General features: G+C 32.9%; 1 protein-coding gene across 1 annotated transcript; it reads left to right on the top strand.

Annotated features, from left to right (window-relative positions):
* The first annotated feature begins 2,526 nt into the window (after positions 1-2,526).
* On the top strand, positions 2,527-7,537 carry LOC114285705 (uncharacterized). The gene is made up of 5 exons (XM_082870896.1): positions 2,527-2,699; positions 3,309-3,575; positions 3,854-3,990; positions 4,596-5,766; positions 7,300-7,537. The coding sequence occupies exons 1-3, from the start codon at positions 2,670-2,672 to the stop codon at positions 3,962-3,964; spliced, it is 408 nt and encodes a 135-aa protein (XP_082727022.1). The 5' UTR covers positions 2,527-2,669; the 3' UTR covers positions 3,965-3,990; positions 4,596-5,766; positions 7,300-7,537.
* The last annotated feature ends 12,701 nt before the right edge of the window (positions 7,538-20,238 follow it).

Raw genomic sequence — 20,238 nt, 5'->3', positions numbered from 1 at the left:
TCTGGATTTGATATCGATTTGGTGAAACCGTTGGAGCTCAAAAAAGTGGCTTTTTCATCAAATTTTGATTTTGATATCAGGTTTGCTGAAGCGTTGGAGATGGTCTGAAGGGAAAGACATGTATAAAAATGACTTTATCAACCATGATTTTATGAAGGAAAATGTTTGGGACCCTATACGGGGATGATCTCCACACCACTAAGCCTTCGTTTGGGAAATGGGTTGATTTTTTTGTTTTTTGATTTTTTTGACTATTTTAATTTGGACTAAAAAATTTAGTTTGGAAGGAACTTTTTAGTTTTTTTGACTTTTTGACTTTTTGGTGATGTGTCTTACTATTCAATTACCAAACTGCCCCTTATGTTCAACTTGTACTTGTGGCAATGAAAGTGGTCCTCCATGTCAGCCTCCCTGGAGAACCAAATTTGGATAATTTTTTTTAAAAAATTTTAAATAATTTAAATAATGTTAATATTAAACAATGTTAATATTGGATAATTTAAATAATGTTCAATTTAAATAATTTAAAATATTAATATTTTCAATTTGAAAACAACTCTACACTGAAATCGTAACCAAACACATAAAATATTTATTATATTGTCCTGCGTATTTTATTTTTATTTAATTTTAATTTATTTTTAAATATTTAATATAATTTTTATTTTTATTCATATTTTAATTTTAATTTTAATTTTTAATTTTTAATTTTACTTTTAATTTTAATTTTTAAATAATGTAAATAATCTAAAAAATTGAATAAGTAAAAAATTTAAAATAAATATTCAAAAAATTATTTTAACAAAAAAATTAAAAAATTTTAAATAATAATTAAGAAATTATTTTGAAAACTCATAACTAAACACATAATTCGAAACTCTATATTACTTTCATAACTCTATACTCAAATCATAACCAAATACATAACAAAAAAATTAAAATATTTAAAAATATTTTTATAAAATAGAGTTTGAATTTTTTTATAAATTTAATTTTAATTTTATTTTTAATATTTAAATAATGTAAATAATCAAAAAAATTTAATGCGCAAAAATTTAAATTAAATATTCAAAAAGTATGTAAATCGTAAAAATTTAATCAATTTAAATAATAAAAAAAATATTTTAACAACAAAATTTAAATAAATTAAATATTCAAAAAATGTAAATAATTTAAAATGTTAATATTTTAAATTTAAAAACAACTCTACACTCAAGTCGTAACCAAACACATAAAATGAAACTCAATTAATAAATTATTGAGGTAACTCATAAACAAACACATAACTCGAAATTTCATACTACTTTCACAGCTCTACACTCAAATCATAACCAAATACATAACAAAAAAAAAAAAATTATTTAAAAATATTTTTATCAAATATAGTTTAAATTTATTTTCATAAAATATTTTAACAAAAAACAAAAAAAAATGTTTTTATTTTTTTTTTCAACTTTCTTTGTCTTTCCTAGTAAAAAGCCTAATTTGATTTTTTTTTTTTTATACTTTCTGTGGGCTGATGCCGCCCCTCTTTCATGTGGGGTAGTATGGTAAATTAACTTGTCAAATTGTTGCAGCCATGCTCCCAACTTTCTTTTGTCCGTTTGTGGCTAAATTAGCCACTTTTGTCATTTAGTGGCTAATTTAGCCCAAACTCAACTTCCCAAACGCAGCCTAAAGTGATTGCAATCCTATGTGTATGGTCTACTTGTGTATTACTATAAGAAAATACACATTTGGCAATTAAAATTGGCGACTAAAAAAATTTAGTCTCCAAAAGTTGTGGAATTGGTAACTAAATTTTTTTTTAGTCGACAAAAGTATAATATTTAGCTACTAATTTTTTTTTGTCGGAATACATTGATTATTAGAAATTAAAAAAAATTTAGTAGCTAAAAATACTAGAATTGGCCACAAAAAAATTATTTTAATCGCTGTATGTTGAGTTTTGGCTACTAAACCATTTAGTCGCCGAATAGAATATAAATAATTATTTTTTATCTTTGGTGACTAAAAGTTTCATTGCAAAAAATATTTTTTCATCGACAAAAAAATATTTTAGTCGCCGTATATCGAGTTTTGGCTACTAAAATCATTTAGTTGCCGAATGGAAAATAAAAAAATATTTTTTTGTCTTTGGCGACCAAATTTTTGATCGTCAAAAACTTATTTTCAGTGACAAAAAAAAATTTTAGTCGCCATATATTGAGTTTTGGCTACTAAAATCATTTAGTCACCAAATAAAAAAAAAATATTTTTTATCTATTTTTGGTCGCCAAAAATTTATTTTCAGCGACAAAAATAAATTTTAATCGCCAAAAAATTAAAATATTTGAAGGAATTTTTCAAAATTTTGAGGGATTTATAAATGAATTGGCGAGTAAAAAATTTAGTCGCTAATGGTGTAATATATATATACTTGGTTTCCAAATCACAAAACCAGCGCTTGTGTCTCTTCAGCACCTGTGTGTGTGTGTCTCTCTCTCTCTGTGCCTCTCCCTCTCCGCTGCTCCTCTCCCTTCCCTCTCTCTCCGCCCTCTCCTCTACCTCCCTCCTCCTCCCAATGCTACTCAAACCCTGGCCCCATTTCCATTTCACTATCGCCTTCGCTTGTTGACTTTCCGTCAAATCTCAGGATTCGTTACTCGCCCACTACTGCTTCTCAAGTTATGGACGACTCAACCACCACCACCGTCTACTAGGAGTGCAACTCGGGCGGGTTCGGTCGGGTTGGGGGTCTGCCCAAGCCCGACCCGAATTGTATTTGGCACTGCCCAAGCCCGTCCAAGCCCGACCATGAACCCGAACATTGTTGCCCAAGCCCGGCCCAAGCTTTGTATTTTGAACTCGGGTTGCCCGAATTGCCCGAATTGCCCGAGTTCAGAAACCTGTAAGTAGATCTAAGGGTATACATAAAAGATACTAATCTAATGGTAGAAAACTAACCAAAAAAAAATAAAAAATAAAAATTAAGACTAACTCTTTTACTTAATAGAAGACTAACCAAAAATAAAAATAAAAATAAAAATTAAGACTAACTCTTTTACTTAATTTATATATATTACATAATTTATTAAATTATATATATATATTATATATTATATAATATATTAAATTGAATTCGGGTTCGGGTTGCTCGGGTTGGCCATTGGTTCTGCCCAAGCTCGGCCCGAATTGCAATTCGGGCATCAAAAATCTGCCCAAGCCCGTCCAGATTACAAGATATAGTTGCCCAAGCCCTAAAAAAACTCGGGCTGGGCTCGAATTGCTCGGGTTGAGCCCGCCCGAGTTGCACCCCTACCGTCTACGGATTCTTTCCCCTCGTCTTTCAGCAAGTTCAATTCGGCTCTCACTGCTGGAGTATTGAATCCCATGTCTCCACCACCACCTCCCTCCGACAAGGCCCAATCGAGCCCGACCCTTTTCGAAATGATGGCGAGAGAGCCCGATTCCATTCCCAGATCCCAGATCCCAACAGCGATTGTCGGAGATTTTGGGTTCTCGGAGTTCGGGAAGTCAGTTCAATGACCCCAATTCGAACGAGCGATGTCACCAGAGCACTTGGAATCTTGAAGGTACTAATAATCATTTGCACATTGTAAACTATGAACTTTTGTTGAATTTGTAGATTTATATGTTTGTACCTATTTGTATGTGTATATGAAATGATGGGTTCATTGGCATATTGTTCTGGTAGGGTTTTAGGAATTTGAATTCTGTTTGATATTCTTGTAATTTAGGTTTTACCTGCAATTGGGTTTGATATGCATGTGTTTATGATATGATAAATTAATTGGCATTTTGTTCTGGGTTGTTAGGAATTTGAATTGTGTTTCATGTTATTGTAATTTAGGTTTCAGCTGCAATTGGGTTTGATGCTGGGGTTTTGTCATATTTGGAGTATTTAGAGGCTGCTCCATGGGCTGAAGATGAAGAAGAGAAGGTGGCTTCAGTATGTAGCTAATGAGAGCTTGGACAAGCTTCTCTTCAGTAAGTCCTCTCCTGCTTTGATTTTTTTTGGTTGCAACACTCTGTTCTTATTTATGTAGAGTTGAAATTGGGACACCAAAATTGAATTTATGGTTGTTATAGTAGCAATTAGTGACGAGTTTGTTGAATTTTAGCTATCATGGTTAGCTGCCAATTGAATAAACAGGTACCAGGTAGATGTATTGAAATTTAAGACATTGAATATGGTATGTTTCATATTTGTAAATGGAAGTTCTTCATTAAATTGTTGATGGTGTCATAGTACCAGTCAGTGTTGCACATTGCTAGACCTAGGGCGGTTTCAACTGTTTCATTCATATTCTCTGCATCTTGGAAAGAATCAAATCAGCTGTTATGAGTATTTTCAAGAATCAAATCATCTTGAAGAAGTAGCCAATTGTTTCTTCCCTTACATTTGTGTTTTTTACTCAATTTTTTCCCCTAAAATGTTTTTCGCGAATATTTTATTGTATGGCTAAGGATGCTCTCTTCCAAATTTAATTATTTTCTCACTTTATGGGTGGAGGTCTTGCCCTCCCCAAACCCTGTTTTATATGATTGTCACATCACGGGGTGCAATTAATGATCCTAAGTTATAATTGCAGGTTTTGAGATATGTAGAAGGTTTATGCTGGGTTTGCTGGTACTACTACCATGGTGTCTGCTCATGGCAATGGTCAGTTTTTGATTTAGTAGTAGTACATATGTCGATAACTTACTTATATTTATAGCACACTATCAAAATGGTTAGTTAACTTATATTTATTATATGAATACCAGCCACAAACACTCAATGTGTTAGTTGGAAGCTTGTCATTGTGATGCTCTAAATTATCAGAGCCTCAAATTATTTTGGCATCATCTGGCAAATGTTGGCGTATGATGTAGGGCTTACTTTAGACCTATGTTGTTGTTAGATGGTTTAGAGCGGTGGTTTTAGCTATATATTTATATGTGTGGAGTTTAGTGGGCTTGACAGTTTGAGAGGCACTCTGCGGGTTTGACAATTTTTGGACATAAATCTATTCTTTTAGTCGTATTGGTCTGAGTCGTATTGGTTATGAGTCATATTGGAAGAGACAACTTGTATTGATTAGCAATCATGTTTGCTAGTAATAGATTTATGTCTGATAGTTGTCCATCTTCTTTGTATGACAAATTTTGAAACCCGGTCTATGACATGTCCCACCTCATCCAATTTGTATTTATAGTGCTAGAAGTCCAACCTGTGTTTATAGTATAAGAAATTCATTTACTTATTCTTCCTTTCCGCAAGGAAAGGAGCCCAATGTTATTGTCTTATTACACTTCCTAATCTATTAGAAGACATAACTACTTGACCCAACAAATCACACCCTTCCCATGTGCACCGCACCACAACCCCTTCTTTGGGTGCCCTTTTGTTGGGGTGTATTGCAAATCTCACTTTGTAAATTGTTATGACTCCTCTCTTTGTGTGTTTTTGTTGTGTATTGAATGTGTTTGATATGTGGATTGTGTGGACAAACTCTGAAATGGGTAGTGATGATAAACTCTGAATTTGGATCATTGGTTTTGGTGATTGTTTGATTGATGTACTTTTAGATCCAATTCTACACTAGTTGAAGACTCCTCAACTAATAGAATGAACTGGGTCAATTCTACTTGACATGTATCAATAAAGTTGAATTCTTTAACCGTCTTTTGTGCCTTTAAACTGTTTCCTAATGTCTGTTTTGGATTTGGCTTTGGCTAATTGGATGGCTTGGAATATTTGGTGGTTCAACAAATGCCAAGGTAATTGTAACTTCACTTACTGCATTAGAATCCATGTATTTCCTTTTATTTTTCATGTTGCTTTCTCTTACTTTTGAACAATTAACTTTAAACTAATTGTTACAAATGTTGTATTGAGCCCAGATGTTCTACTAAATAGTCACATTTCAACACTCAAAATATATTGTAAGGATGCCCAATAACTAACTAATTATGGTACAAAAGCTTTTCCTTGTTCAATAGGATCTGATAAACCATACAAACTAGAGCCTCAAGGTGTTGATTTATCATGATGAGCTTGAGCCGATGTTGAGAGGCTTGCTTTGGTTATTGACTAACATTGGACTTGAGAGAGGTTGGCATATGGCAATCTGCAAGGTGGATTGCCTGCCAACATATGTTTGAAATGTTACATCATACATGTATCATTCTAGAATATTATGCTTTTGATGACTGATGTGGTTAATCCATACTTATGAAGTTGGTTCTTCCTTTGAATGACAAAAAAAAGAAGAAATTGAACTCTAGTTTGACAAATAATTCAATTAGAAGAAAGAATTGTACCTTACTGCTACTCTTATAGAACTCTTATAGAATTTTCTGCAGGGGTTTATTATGTTCAATTCTGCAATTTAATCAGTAATGGGTTCTGGAGATTGGTTTAAGAATATAATTAGCTTAAAGAAAGGGAATGATGCAATTTATTCTTTACAATTTGTTACTTTGTAACACAGAGAAGTTGATTTATATATGAACGTCATTGTGTCTTTTTTCACTCTTCAGGAAGCTTTGGATATTGTTCATGTTAAGTCCACATCAAAAGGAATTTGGGGTGCTCTTTTTTTATTTTATATTTTATTTTTGTTGATACCTTTACAATATTGGTTTGCCATATGTTCAAAAGAGTTGAAATTTATTGGCTATCTTTGGAAATTTGCATGTGAGGTGAATTCTTCTTACTGGTGCCTTCAATTTTATATTGGTTGGCAAATTATATCTTGAATTTGGTTTTTAAGCATATTGGAGAATTTATGCATTCAAAATTGGCAAAATTTCACCTCATAATTCACTTGCTTTTACTCTCTTGCCTTGGTGGTTTATTTTCTCTCTCTCTGTACTTGGTGTTTTCTCATGCTTTCACTTGTCACCCAAATTTCAGCTATAAAGCTGATGTGAAGCATTTGTTTGTTTATTTGTTTTGTTTTTTTGATGTTTTAATTGAGCAAGTGGAAAGTATAGCTGAAGCAACTTATTTTAAGTATTTCAATCGAAGTTTCTTCCCAATATTTAAGAAATAAGGTGAATATGAGTCATCTCTGCACCTCCCATTTGGAAGTCAAGCTTTATTATATGTGTTTGTGTGTACATATATCAAACCCCCAGTTGATATAATGGAAGCAACAGTATTAATTAGGCTGCTTGATTATATTCTTACATGCTGCATGATTATTGCATTGAAGCACGTAGCTATTTTAACATTGATTGTTATAATTTGAAATGTCATTTTTATTGAACAAGTGTTAATGATTATTTTTTTTAATTTTTTTTTCACAGATTGCTTTTGCGTGGGTTGTCGTAGATATTTATTTTTGTGTATGAAGAGCATTTGTTCTGTATATAGTAGACATTTATTTTTGTACAATCCTCTGTTTTGAAAATCTAGTATTTTTGTATCTAATATTTAATTTAGATGATTAATATTTGGTTGGTATGGATTTATATGATATTTAGAATAAGATGTTACAAGTTAATGTTTTTGGATAGTTGATAATGAAATGAGTATTATTGATAATGGATTTAAATTATAATTGATAGATGTATTATGCTGTATATGTATAGGTTATATGTTGCATTGATAATGGAATGCATATAATTTAAAAATTAATGAAAAATATTCAATTTGTGCATTTAAAAAAAAATTAATAAATAGAGCTTTTGGCGACTAAACATTTAGTAGCCAAAAAATAAAAAGAGAACTTATTGGCGACTAAACAGTTAGTAGCAAAAAAATAAATAAAAATTTTTGGCGATTAAAAAATTAGTAGCTAAAAAGGAGCACTATTATTTTAGCGATTAAAAGGTTGGTAGCCAAACAAGAGTGTCACGTTTTTAGCGACTAAAAAATTGGTAGTCAAAAAGAAGTGTTACGTTTTTAGCGACTAAAAAATTAGTAGCTAAAAAATTGAAGATGGAAAATATTTGTTTTTGGTGACTAAATATTTTCTTTTGGGCGACTAATTTTTTGGTCGCCAATAGGCGATTTTCGGAGATTAAAAAAAATTAGTCGCCAATTCTTTTGCTGACAATTAGTCAATGACCAAACTGGCGACCAAGAATTTTAGTCGGCAAAAATCTTTGGCGACTTAACAAATGGCCTTTGGAGACTAAAAATTTAGTCACCAAAAGTATAATTTGTTGCAATGTGTGTGAAGTCCACATCATAAGTAGTTCAAATTTGTGAAGATCTTGTAGGGGTGAGGGTCTCAATCATTACTCTTTTATCAAACATTTGAATGAGTCCAATGACTACAGCATATATATGTATGTATATATATATATATATATATAAATAATGTCTAGCATAATCTCATTCAAATGTTAATAACTTATTCATATCTTGTATTCATGATATCCTTAGTCGGAAGTAGAGGTGGACCTCTCGCGATGCACCGAAGGTGCATTGCAATCCTGACGAGTCAGGATTGTGCCAAAATTAGGCCAAGTTTGGCAATTCTTAAAAAATTCAAAAGTCAAAAAGTCACTAACCTATTTAAATCACATCATCTTATTTAAGTCACATCACCTCTCTAACACATCACTTCAAACCCAATCCAAACCCAACTCATAAAAAATCAAAAAGTACACTTATTTAGTCTTCCCAAACTTGGCCTAAGAGTATTTATGAGTCTGTAATGTTAGTTTTAACCAATTAGTCTTTACCTTATAAATTATATCAGTTTATACGTTTTAGGGTTAGAACGAAATAGAGAAAGTCATGGAGTGATTTGTAAAACTTATTACATATAGTGGATTTTGATTGTTTCTTCCCCATGAATGTAGGCATCTTGTCGAACCACTTATATCTTATGTTTGTGTTTGATTATTCTTTTCGTTATTATTTATTATGTGATTAAAACCAGATTATTGCATAACAAACTTATTATTTATGGTGATGAGATTTTCAGTTCTATCTAGATTTCGGTCATTCAAATATAGTCTTTCAGTAAAGACGTGGGATCGAATTGACACAACATACAAACTTTAGGATCATGATTATTTTTTTATAATTCCGTTAATAACCTAGATAATCGTTCAAAATTGAACCAAAATACAAAATTAGTAAATTTATTGGAACTTTGTTTGGAAAGAGTTAATTTAGCCTAGTTTTTTAATTTTTTTGACTAATTTAGCTTGGCTAAATTAATTCCGTTTGTGAAATTTTTTTTTGCCTTTTTTGGTTTGGATGTGATAATTGTGAGAGAAAAAATGAATGATTATGGTTTGGATGTGACATTTTATCTTATTAACTTATTTAGCTTATTTTGTATTTTTGTGCTTATGTAGACAAAAAAAAAATTTTTGTTGCCAAACAACAACTGATAAAATTGACAAAATTACAACTTAGAAAAGCCACAAAAACAACAACATTACAAATCCACCCTTATCATCCCAGAATTTATATATAAAAAAAGAATCAATGGTTCAAATTTATTTCATATGTAGATTTCACATTTCATCAATTCAATATTCACCACACAAACACATTTAGTATAAATTCAGGATCCATAAAAATGGGTTCAGAGCATTTTTTCCCCATAAAAAACATATTTGAGGGATCATGAATGTATTTTATCTCCCACCTCCCGTAAAGAAAATAAAATAAAATAAATGCACTACAACATATAAGAATTTTAGAGACCAAATGTTTTCATTTTTAAAAGTGAACATTTTGTTGTAAAAGGCATTTAAGGACCAATTTCTTTCTTCACGAGGATAGTCGCTAAAATGTCGTCCCGAAAAGTCAAAAACAAAACTTTTAACGACAAAATTTTGAAAATGTCACTAATAAATAGACTTTTAGGGACAATAATTTGGTCTCAAAATGATTTCTTTTTTGAGATAAAAAATTTGGTCCAAAAGAATAATAATTCATCACTAATGTCTAATTTTCGTTGTTAAAAATATAATGACACTTTTCGTAACAAAAATATTTGGTCCCTAAAAAATAATTTTATCCTCAAATTTTGGTTTCTAAAACCTTATTTTATTTATTTATATATATATATATTTTTTTGTAGTGAGGGATTGATTACACTTTTACCCCTACGGGTGTGTTTGTTTGGACGGACTGGATAAGGAGAGATTGTAATCCATTGGACTATTAGTCCTGGGATACATTGTCCCGGACTATTTGGTTGGATTAGATTTATATCCTATGTTTGTTTAGTCATAGATTAAATGTCTGGATTGGACTATTTTTAGTGAATCCAATGTTTGTTTGGGATATTATGAAAAATGATAAATGCTCAAATGACTATTTTATCATTTTCAATTATTTATTACTAATAGCAATATTAAACATAGCTTTAATATTTTAATTATTTTTAGCTAGATTAAATAAATTTTTTTGCACAATTAAATAAATTTATTTAAAAAAAATTAAATAAATTAAATATAAATAAAAATATACGTTATTTTTTTAATTAAAATTTAAAATAAATTTATTTTAAATAATGAAATAAAATAAAACATCTATTAAAATTTAAATAATGAAATCAAATAAAATATAAACAAAATTTAAAATAAAAATCAATAAAATATCTATAAAAAAAATATTTTTAAAAAATAAATAAATAAAACAAAAATAAAAATAAAAATTAAATAAAATTATTTTATTTTTAAATTGAGACATTTAAATTTTTTTTTGAATTTTACTAAATATAATGCATAATTAACTACTAGAGGGCAAAAATGTAATTTCATTGTCTAATCCCATGGGATGAGTTATCCCATGGTTTCTATCCCACCACCCCATGGGATAGGATAGTCCCACAAATATGGGACTAATAGTCCAGGGGGACTATTAGTCCGAAGCAAAACTTTTGAAATAAACAATGGACTATTAGTCCGGTGGGACTAATAGTCCAATCCCACATCCTAATCCTTCAAAACAAACATGGCCTAAGAGTGTGTTTGTTTTGAGGGATTATTTCATGGAATTGAACTATTAGTCCATCCAGACAAATAGTCAATTGTTTGGTTCAATTTTTTTACCCTGGAGTAATAGTCCCTCCGGATTATTAGTCTATCATATGAGAGATTATTGTATCCTAGGGGGAGGGGTGGGATTATTTCCATGGGATTGGTATCCCATGGGACTAATGTGTGAAATGTCCATTTTACCCACATATTATTACTTAATAAACAATTAGAAAATGGTAAAATAGTCTTTTGAACATTTATAAATTATTTTTTTAGTATTTTTAATTTAAAATTATATATTAAATAAAAAATATAAATTATAAATTATAAATTTAATTTAATTAAAAATAATAAATTAAAAATTATGGCTTTATAATTTTTTTAGTGTTGTTAAAAAATTAAATTTATATATTAAATAAAATTATTTTTTAGTGTTGTTAATTTAAAATTATATATTAAATAAAAAATATAAATTATAAATTATAAATTAAATTTAATGAAAAATAATAAATTAAAAATTATGGCTGTAATATGCCCGGGGGATACCCGTGCGCGTTAAACAGTTTGGACACTCTCAGTCTTTTTGATTTAGTCTCACTAGTGCAATGTGAAATATAGATGAGAGTTTAGATTTGACAACTTTTAGAAAATCCTTTTTATTGCAAAACATTTTGCTAGAAATAGACTGTGTCATCAGATCTCAGAGTCGCCACCTAATATTTTTGGGAAATTAGAAAACCCATGACTCATGCCAAGGCCACTGTTCGTCATAACCAAAGTTGTCTCGATTTGGAGCCTTAGGTATGAGAGGAGAAGGTCATTAATTGAGCACCCTCACTCACCCGATCAAAAGATTGGCCTTTACTAAACCATGATATGAATTTTATTTATTTTATATGTTCATATTTCGATTATTTAATAAATCCCAAAAACTACTATGTGAAGCACACAGGTGTAGACTATGTCATTTATTTTGGAATATTTGATTCATGTAGTTTTGAAAGAGTTTTGAATATGTACAACCCAAATAAATTGAGTTTATAAACATAAAAATCAACACTATTCCAAATTAAGCAACACAACCTTCATCTACTGGCATTTATACGGTTATATCAAGTAAGTAAGTAGCCACATGGTAGGATGCTTAAACAGAATAAGAAAAATACACACAAACGGGATGCTAAAGCATAAAAACTTACATATTTACCGACGTTCCTCGAACAGTTACAAAACAAAGTTAGTAAAACATGCATGATCTTATATACAAAATCTTAATGCAATTCACTCATGAGATGCAATTCACTCATGAGATGCAATTAAAGATTCGACTTCTAAGATATGACATGTGAATCATCTCAAGAACATAAAGTAGCACACATAATCACATAGGAATTGATTAAATCCACAAATGCAAACTTAGCCGAATCAAGATGCATGAAACATAGATGCAAAGTATGGATATAACAAAAAATAAATATATAAATAAACATGATGCATATTTACAAATAAAGAAAGCAAGTAAAAGAACGGGATAGAAAGAAGTAGAGCGGAAAATTATTACAACACTTTGAATAAATTATTACAAACCAAATTAGAGGAGGGGGGTGAGGACAATATTACAACAAAATAAAAACCTCATAATACGCTCAAAATAAAATAAACAAAAGAAAAAAAAGTTTCATGTGCCTTGGAAACCATCAGAAGTTAGTTAACATCGGAAGACAATGCCGTTTTGTCCAAAAGAAGCTAACTGGCCGGCCAACAAGGCCTAGCAAAACCTGTCTTATTGTGAAACCAAGAAAAGGAACAAACAAGAAATATGTAGGTGACTCAACTAACCACTACCGGTTAGATTAAAAACAAGAAAACAAATATAAAATAAAAAAAGTGCAAACTTACAACAAAACTAACATGAACCTAAAACAAGAAAACAAATATAAGGTAGAACATGCAAGATTACAATAAAATTAATATGAGACTAATACAAGAAAAATATAAGTTAAGAAATGCAAGATTATAACATAATTACTATGAAACTAAAACAAGAAAACAAATATAAGATAGAACATGCAAGATTACAACAAAACTAACATGAACCTAAAACAAAAAAGGCAAATATGAGGTAGAACATGCAAGATTACAACAAAATTAATATAAGACTAATACAAGAAAAATATAAGCTAGAAAATGTAAGATTACAACATAATTACTATGAAACTAAAACAAGAAAACAAATATAAGATAGAACATGCAAGATTAAAACAAAACTAACATGAACCTAAAATAAAAAAAGAAAAGAAAATATGAGGTAGAACATGCAAGATTACAACAAAACTAATATGAAATTAAAACAAGTGAATAAAAATAAATAAATAAATAAATATGAGCTAAACAAACCACTTAGATTATAACAACACACTATGAAATATAAAGTATGAAAATAAATATGAGATAAACAAACCACTTGGATTGTAACAAAATACTATGAAATAAGAAGCAAAAAAATCAATATGAGATAGAAAATATAAGAAAATGAAAGATTAGAAATTCACCTTCTAAAGAAAGATTGAACTTCTTGATTTCCAAACTTTCTCTTGATCACCCTCAAGTTTAGAAAATGTGTTCGCAATCCTCAATTTAAAACTAGAATGGAACTTTGAGTATGTATGGTGGAAAAGTGACTAATTCTCTTATTTTTTCTCACTTTCAACAACATTCACTCTTTCCTTTGATTAATCACTACTGAAATTTAGTTATTTCATAATTTTTGGAGGAGTTGGGTGTGGGAAAGATGGAATTTCAGTTTGTATGGAAAGTATGAGATACATATGGAAGATAGAAGTATTTTTGGCTCAAAAATTCAATTTTTCTCTATTTTTTCACAATTTTCTCACTCTTTTCTCTTCAATTTTGTGGTCCTCCCTCTCTCTTACAATATGATCATTCTATATAGGCAATGAGGGAGAGTGACGGTTAAAAAGAAGGTGGGAGACAAGAATGTGATAGGAGCGCAAATTTTCAAGGTGGTTGCATGGGATACTCCTTTATGGAAGCAAACAAAACATCTTTTTGACAATAGGGGATGGTTAGGTATGTATTTGGTAATATATGGGTCGGCCAATGGGGTAGGGAAGTGTCCCACACACAAGAAAAAAATGCAAAAAAATACTCATTTGCTTGCTGGTTTGAAATGGTCAAATATTATTTGAGGGGAAATATAATATAAGGCAAAACTTTAACAGAGTGGTTAAGGTGTTGGGTGTGGAGTCTTAGGTTGGGGGTTCAAACCCCTTCACCAGCATTTCTTAAATTCATTTTGTTTGGGTAAAGATAAGTCAGCGCCACATCATCAGCAAGGACCAATCCAGTCATGCCATGTCAGCAAGATCGCCACGTTAGCGTCCCAGTCAGTATTGACAGAATATTCTGTATATGGACGAAAGATTCCCTAATTTAACAGAATATTCCCTCACATAACAGAATATTCCCTGAGTTTACAATTTGGCCCAGAAGTTTCAAATAATTATGTTGTAACCTAGATTTCGGGACAATTTTTTAGGAAGGGCCCCGGAAGCGCAGAGAAGGTTGATCCTAGCTAAAAGAACCATCTGGATGCAACTGTGAGGTCAGAATATGCCCTTGGAAAGGTAATTTGTGGTTGTTTAGGGTTGGAAACAGGGCTCAAATTCTAAATTTTCTTATTGAGGATTCTGTGAGAAACACCTTCTTGTTTTGTCATCATAAGGTAATAAAAAAAAAGCCCCCAAGTCTCAGGGCCGGTCAAAATGGGGTGTTTATAGTTGCCTCTCTTTGACAGAGCTCAAAGTCATTTCTTGACGTGAGTGAATGTCAAAGCCCGAAGACGACCCTTTTGACAAGACTATAAGACTTGTGCAAACAAACAAGATGCAAATGTAATTGGTTGAACTTGAAGGTTGCCTGCGTATCCCTTTGCAAGGAATCAAACCAGCATAGTTCAGGGGCAGAATGCAAATGACATGCTCAAAATGTAGTTTGAAAGTTGGACTTATACGCTTCACGAAGCCAATTGCTTGAAAATTCATGATTTATGCAATGTAATGCAATGTCATGGAGTGATGATAAAGACATAAAGATGGCAACATGAGAGGCAAGCTTCGTGCAAATGATATGAAACATAACAGGGGGTGCATTGCATTAAATGTGCCACAAGATCACATACAAATGTGTCACAACACAAATGATAGGTGAGCTCGAAATCCAAACGTGTCTTACGCTAGAAAAGAAAATAATGAACTCGAAATCCAAACGCATTTCATGCGGGAGGAGGTATAGTGGTGTAACCAATAGATGTTCCTAGCCATATTTCATACTGCATCACATTAAATGTGCCACAAGATCACATACAAATGTGCCACAACACAAATGATAGGTGAACTCGAAATCCAAACGTGTCTTACGCAAGAAGAGAAAATAATGAACTCGAAATCCAAACGCATTTCATGCGGGAGAAGGTATAGTGGTGTAACTAACAGATGTTCCTAGCCGTATTTCATACGAAGAGGAGGAAGGTAAACATAAAATCCTAACACGTTTCACGTGAAAGGAACAAAGGTGGTGAAACCAACAGCGTACCTAACCGTATCTCATACGGAGAGGGGAAAGGTTTTGATCAGGTTAACATCAAATCCTAACACGTTTTACGTGAAAGGAACAAAGGTGGTATAATCAATAGGCGTACCTAACCGTATCTCATACAGAAAGGGGGACGGTTTTAACCAGGTAAATATCAAATCCTAACACATTTCATGTGAAAGGAACAAAGGTGGTGTAACCAACAGATGTACCTAACCGTATCTCATACGGAAAGAGAGAAGGTTTTAACCAGGTGAACATCAAATCCTAACTTGTTTTACGTAAAAAGTGCAAAGGTGGTGTAACCAATAGATGTACCTAACCGTATCTTATGCGGAAAGGGAGAAGGTTTTAACTAGGTAAATATCAAATCCTAATACGTTTCACGTGAAAGGAACAAAGGTGGTGTAACCAACAGACGTACCTAATCATATCTCATACAAAAAGGGGGAAGGTTTTAACTAGGTAAACATCAAATCCTAACGCGTTTTACGTGAAAGGAACAAGAGTGGTGTAACTAATAAACGTACCTAATCGTATCTCATATGGAAAGGGGGAAGGTTACATATACACGTGAACGATATACAAAATACGTATTACATATGTATATATATATATACACAGGAAAATTATATACGTATACGGATACACACATATACATATACGGAGAAAATATATACATATTTACATGTACATAAACATATACGTACATAATATAATACACGTATACACACGTACATATACATATACATATACATATACATATACATATCTCTCTCTTCTCTCTTGCTTTTGTCTCTCTCTCTCTCTCTTCCTTTATTTTCTTTGAGCGTTGTGTCTGGCTCGCGATTTCAACAATCGCGATGCCTGACCGACAGGCTGCCCCGATTCTTCAAAGCCTTATATAATGTTTCTCTTCTTTGTTTTTTTCTTCTTCTTAAGTTGAGGCCTGCGAGAGAGGCAGAGCAAAATCTTGCAAACTTTCTCTGCCACCACTCTGCAATCTCTTTCTTTTGCATTACTCTCTTCTACCATGGCCTTTTCAAATAGTTCTTTCACTCTTTTTCCAAACCTGAACGAGTCCACGATAGAGATGACCGATTTCGACTCCCCTGAACCTTAACTGCGGGCTCCTCCTCCTCCCCCCATTTTCAGCTTTCCAACAATGTTAGTTGAGCAAATAATGGTGCCACAGTCTGACATTGAAACAAACTCGTATATGCTGAGGTCATGTGTGGAGACCGTGATTGCGGTCTCTAACTTGTCCCACCGACTGCAGAACAGGACGTTTGATCTACATCAGTTAACTACACAACTCTCTTTGTTCCAACGTATGTACAAGGACTCGAGTAGAAATTAGTACACTGAAAAAGAAAAACAAAGAACTAGAATGACAGGCCACCTCCGCAGCCCGATTCAGAGTTCCTTTGCATAACCAATTTGATGGCCAGCGAGGAACAATCTCCTTTGGAAGCTCAGCCAAGGCCAATGTAGAGTCTTCAAGAGCTTCGAAAGAGTAAAGATGCAGCGAGGCAGCTGATGGTAAAGTCAGGCAATGAAGCTGTGTGCAAATGAAGCCAGTTGTAATCTTCGCTGCCGAGCTGCTACCAGAAAACTGAGAAAATGCTACTCTCTCTCTTATTTTATTTTTTGTTTTTTTGTTTATTTTCTTTTTGTTTGTTTGTTTATTTGTTTGTTTTTTTTTTTTTTGGAGTGGGCACCTATAGCTTCAACTCCTTTTTGTACAACTTTGACCGGGGTCCTTGGCATTTAATAAAACGAGTTCGTTCTGCAAATCTGGATGGCATGAATGGCACAACACTGAACGTAAAAATCATTTTGTTTTGAATTTTGAACTTGAAAATGGCTGCATTTTAGTGAATTCTGAACTGAATATTGAGCTTATCACTGACCAAAACACAAAACACAACTTAATGAAATTAAAATGAAGCAAAAACCATCCCAAAACACACCCTTTTGTGCTTGTCGGAGCAAAATGAATGCAAAACAGAGCAACACCAGTCAATCGCCTGACGGAAAAGCATCGCCGGCGACAACTACTGCACATTTTTCGATGATTGCTTGATTAAGGTGACGAGAACTCAATAGTGTGGGTAAAAGACAGAAAACCTGACTCAACTGTGCCCCTAGTTCATCACTTTGCCCTTTTTTGTTTTTCCTTTCTGCTAAAGCGATTTTGATCAACATGAGAGGTAAATTAGCACACTTGTTCCATTTTCTATCTTGAAATCATATCAGCCAAATTATGAGCACTGAAAATTTTCTCTTTTTGGTCCAAAGAATGATCTGAGTTTTGGAAAAATGGAATAATTTTTGAGAAAATCAGTCACCTTCATTAAAAGTCCTTAAAATCTATTTTCGCAAATGACCATTACTCGATCAACATGAAATTAACCCTTGAGATGTACAATTGAATTCTGCTTGCGACTGAAACCGTCATGAAGGAGAAATAGGACAACTGAATCAAATAGGGACGAGCCAATCAAATATGGATAGCCAACACCAATCAAACATGGACGAGATGAGTGAGTTGAAAAATGATTAAGGTCGAACTTCAAGATGAAGCTGCCTACGTATCCCAAAGATAAGAATTAGGCCATACGTAGTTCTGGTTAAGGTTCACTCGGGTATTGACACTCTCATTTTGTGTTCTAACTTTTGCCAAAGCCGTCCCTTCGGGTTTTCAACCTTGTGAGCTTTTCATTTTTTTAATTATTTTTTTATTTTCTATATTTTTTTTTGTTTTTCTGCTCTAACTTTTGCCTGGGTCGTCCTTTCGGGTTTTCGGCCCAGCGAGCCTCTCAAGGATGGTACTTCTTCAACTTATCCATGTTGATTGGTTATGAGAACTCCAAACCATCCAAATCCATGAGAATGATTGCTCCTCCTAACCAGATCGATTTAATGATGTACGGACCCGTCCAATTGGGTCTAAACTTGCCCCTAGGGTCGTGAATAGGAGCTCGGTTGTCTTTCAACACTAAGTCCCTTTCCCTCAAATTCTTGGATCTAACCTTTTTGTTGAATGCTCTGGCAATCCTGTGTTGATACCCCTTGTAGACATCCCATTTTTGACTGTGTTCAAGACTTGGATGCCATCATTGGTGCATACGATGATTGTGATTGTTTGTGCTCATTTTGGTGCCCGAAGTCCTCGGCGGAATACCCTGCCTTTGAGTCTTCACACCCCTATCCATTCTGTGCCCTGTTTTGGACCACTGCGACCCTTGGTGGCTGTCGGCAACCAGTTGAGGCTGCCGGCCACCCAAGTGGCCTGCCGACCATCACTGGTGGACGGCTGGCCACATTAGTGGCCTGCCGGCCATTGATGACTTTTTTTGTAGATATTTTCTTGATAGCTGTTCCAGTTGTTGGTACAATCAGCTTGATCACCATACACATGTATGGACCGATATAACTCAACCAAAAGCTTATTTTTCTATAAATATTGGACCTTCTCCCCCATTTAAGAGGATTAGAAATTTTGGAATAAAATTCTCTCTCTCTTGAACTTTTGTGCATACAAGTATAGATACACTTCAAGTTTGCCTATCAATCCTTAATCAAACTTGACCACCTTTGAGTTGAGGTCCTTAGAAGCCTTCTTGGAGCTTTAGAAGGTGTTTTTGACTTGACTTTGTGCCTATTGTTGCTTGCTTCAAGAGGTATAGCACTTTCCTTTTACACTTATTTTGCATGCTTGCTTTGCCATCTTTTTCAACTATTTTTGGCCTGATTTTGAACTGTAAAAGACTCTATTTTTGTGGCTTAAAGGTGGTGGTATGGGGCAATTTTTAGTTAGGGGGTGTTTCATCCTTCTTGGTTCTTTGCTTGTAAAGTTTTTGTGCCTTTGTTCATCACTTTCAAACCAACTTTTTTAGGCCTTTTAACCATTGAATTTCAGAGATTTTCCAGTGGCAAAAAACTCATTTTGAAGTTCAAATTTGGAGGGGTTAGCCTCCCTCTTTGTATCTTGCTTGCATGCCTAGTTAGCTTCACATGTTAGCATGTTTTTCTAGCTTAACTTGGCTCAAGTCCAACATGTTTTTGCCTCTGAAATAGCATGCTTTAGCTCTATTTTGGGTTGTTTGGGTCGGTTAAGTCTTGTTTTGCATGGTTGTAGTGTAATAGTCATCACAAGTTGGTGTTTTAGGCCTTTAGGCACCATTTGTTTGAGTTGATTGCACATTTAAGTGCTTTTCTCACTTCATTTCAGCACTTATAATCTCTGCAATCCCCCTCATTTCTTCACTCTTTTGTTTTGTTTTGAAAGTGGTTTCAAGCCACTTGTTTGCCTAAGTGTGAAATGGAGGTGCTACACCTAATGGTTTAATCCCTTAGGGTGTTCATTACCAATAGTGTGATACTTCTTTCATGTCTAAAGCAACTTGTGGTTTGAGCCATCTTTCATCTTAAAGGACACTCACCAAAGGACAAATTGATTACAGAATGATTTGGTAATTAAAATGTGTAAACAAAATTGGCAAGTAAAAGTGACAAGATAAGCATTCTTTGTGTTGCATTGCATGTGTTCAAATCAGACGTTAATTTGAACACAAGGAAAATGGGACATTTCATACTCAATAGTGATGAAATGTGTTACTTTCCTTGGTCTCCATTGCCCTTGATCATACATGATAGGGTGATGGCACTTCA

Source organism: Camellia sinensis, chromosome 5, assembly GCF_055761805.1.
Source record: "Camellia sinensis isolate YWXY chromosome 5, ASM5576180v1, whole genome shotgun sequence".
NCBI classification, from domain to species: domain Eukaryota; kingdom Viridiplantae; phylum Streptophyta; class Magnoliopsida; order Ericales; family Theaceae; genus Camellia; species Camellia sinensis.
The sequence above is the reverse complement of the archived record's forward strand: the minus strand, read 5'-3'. Positions and strand labels throughout refer to the sequence as shown.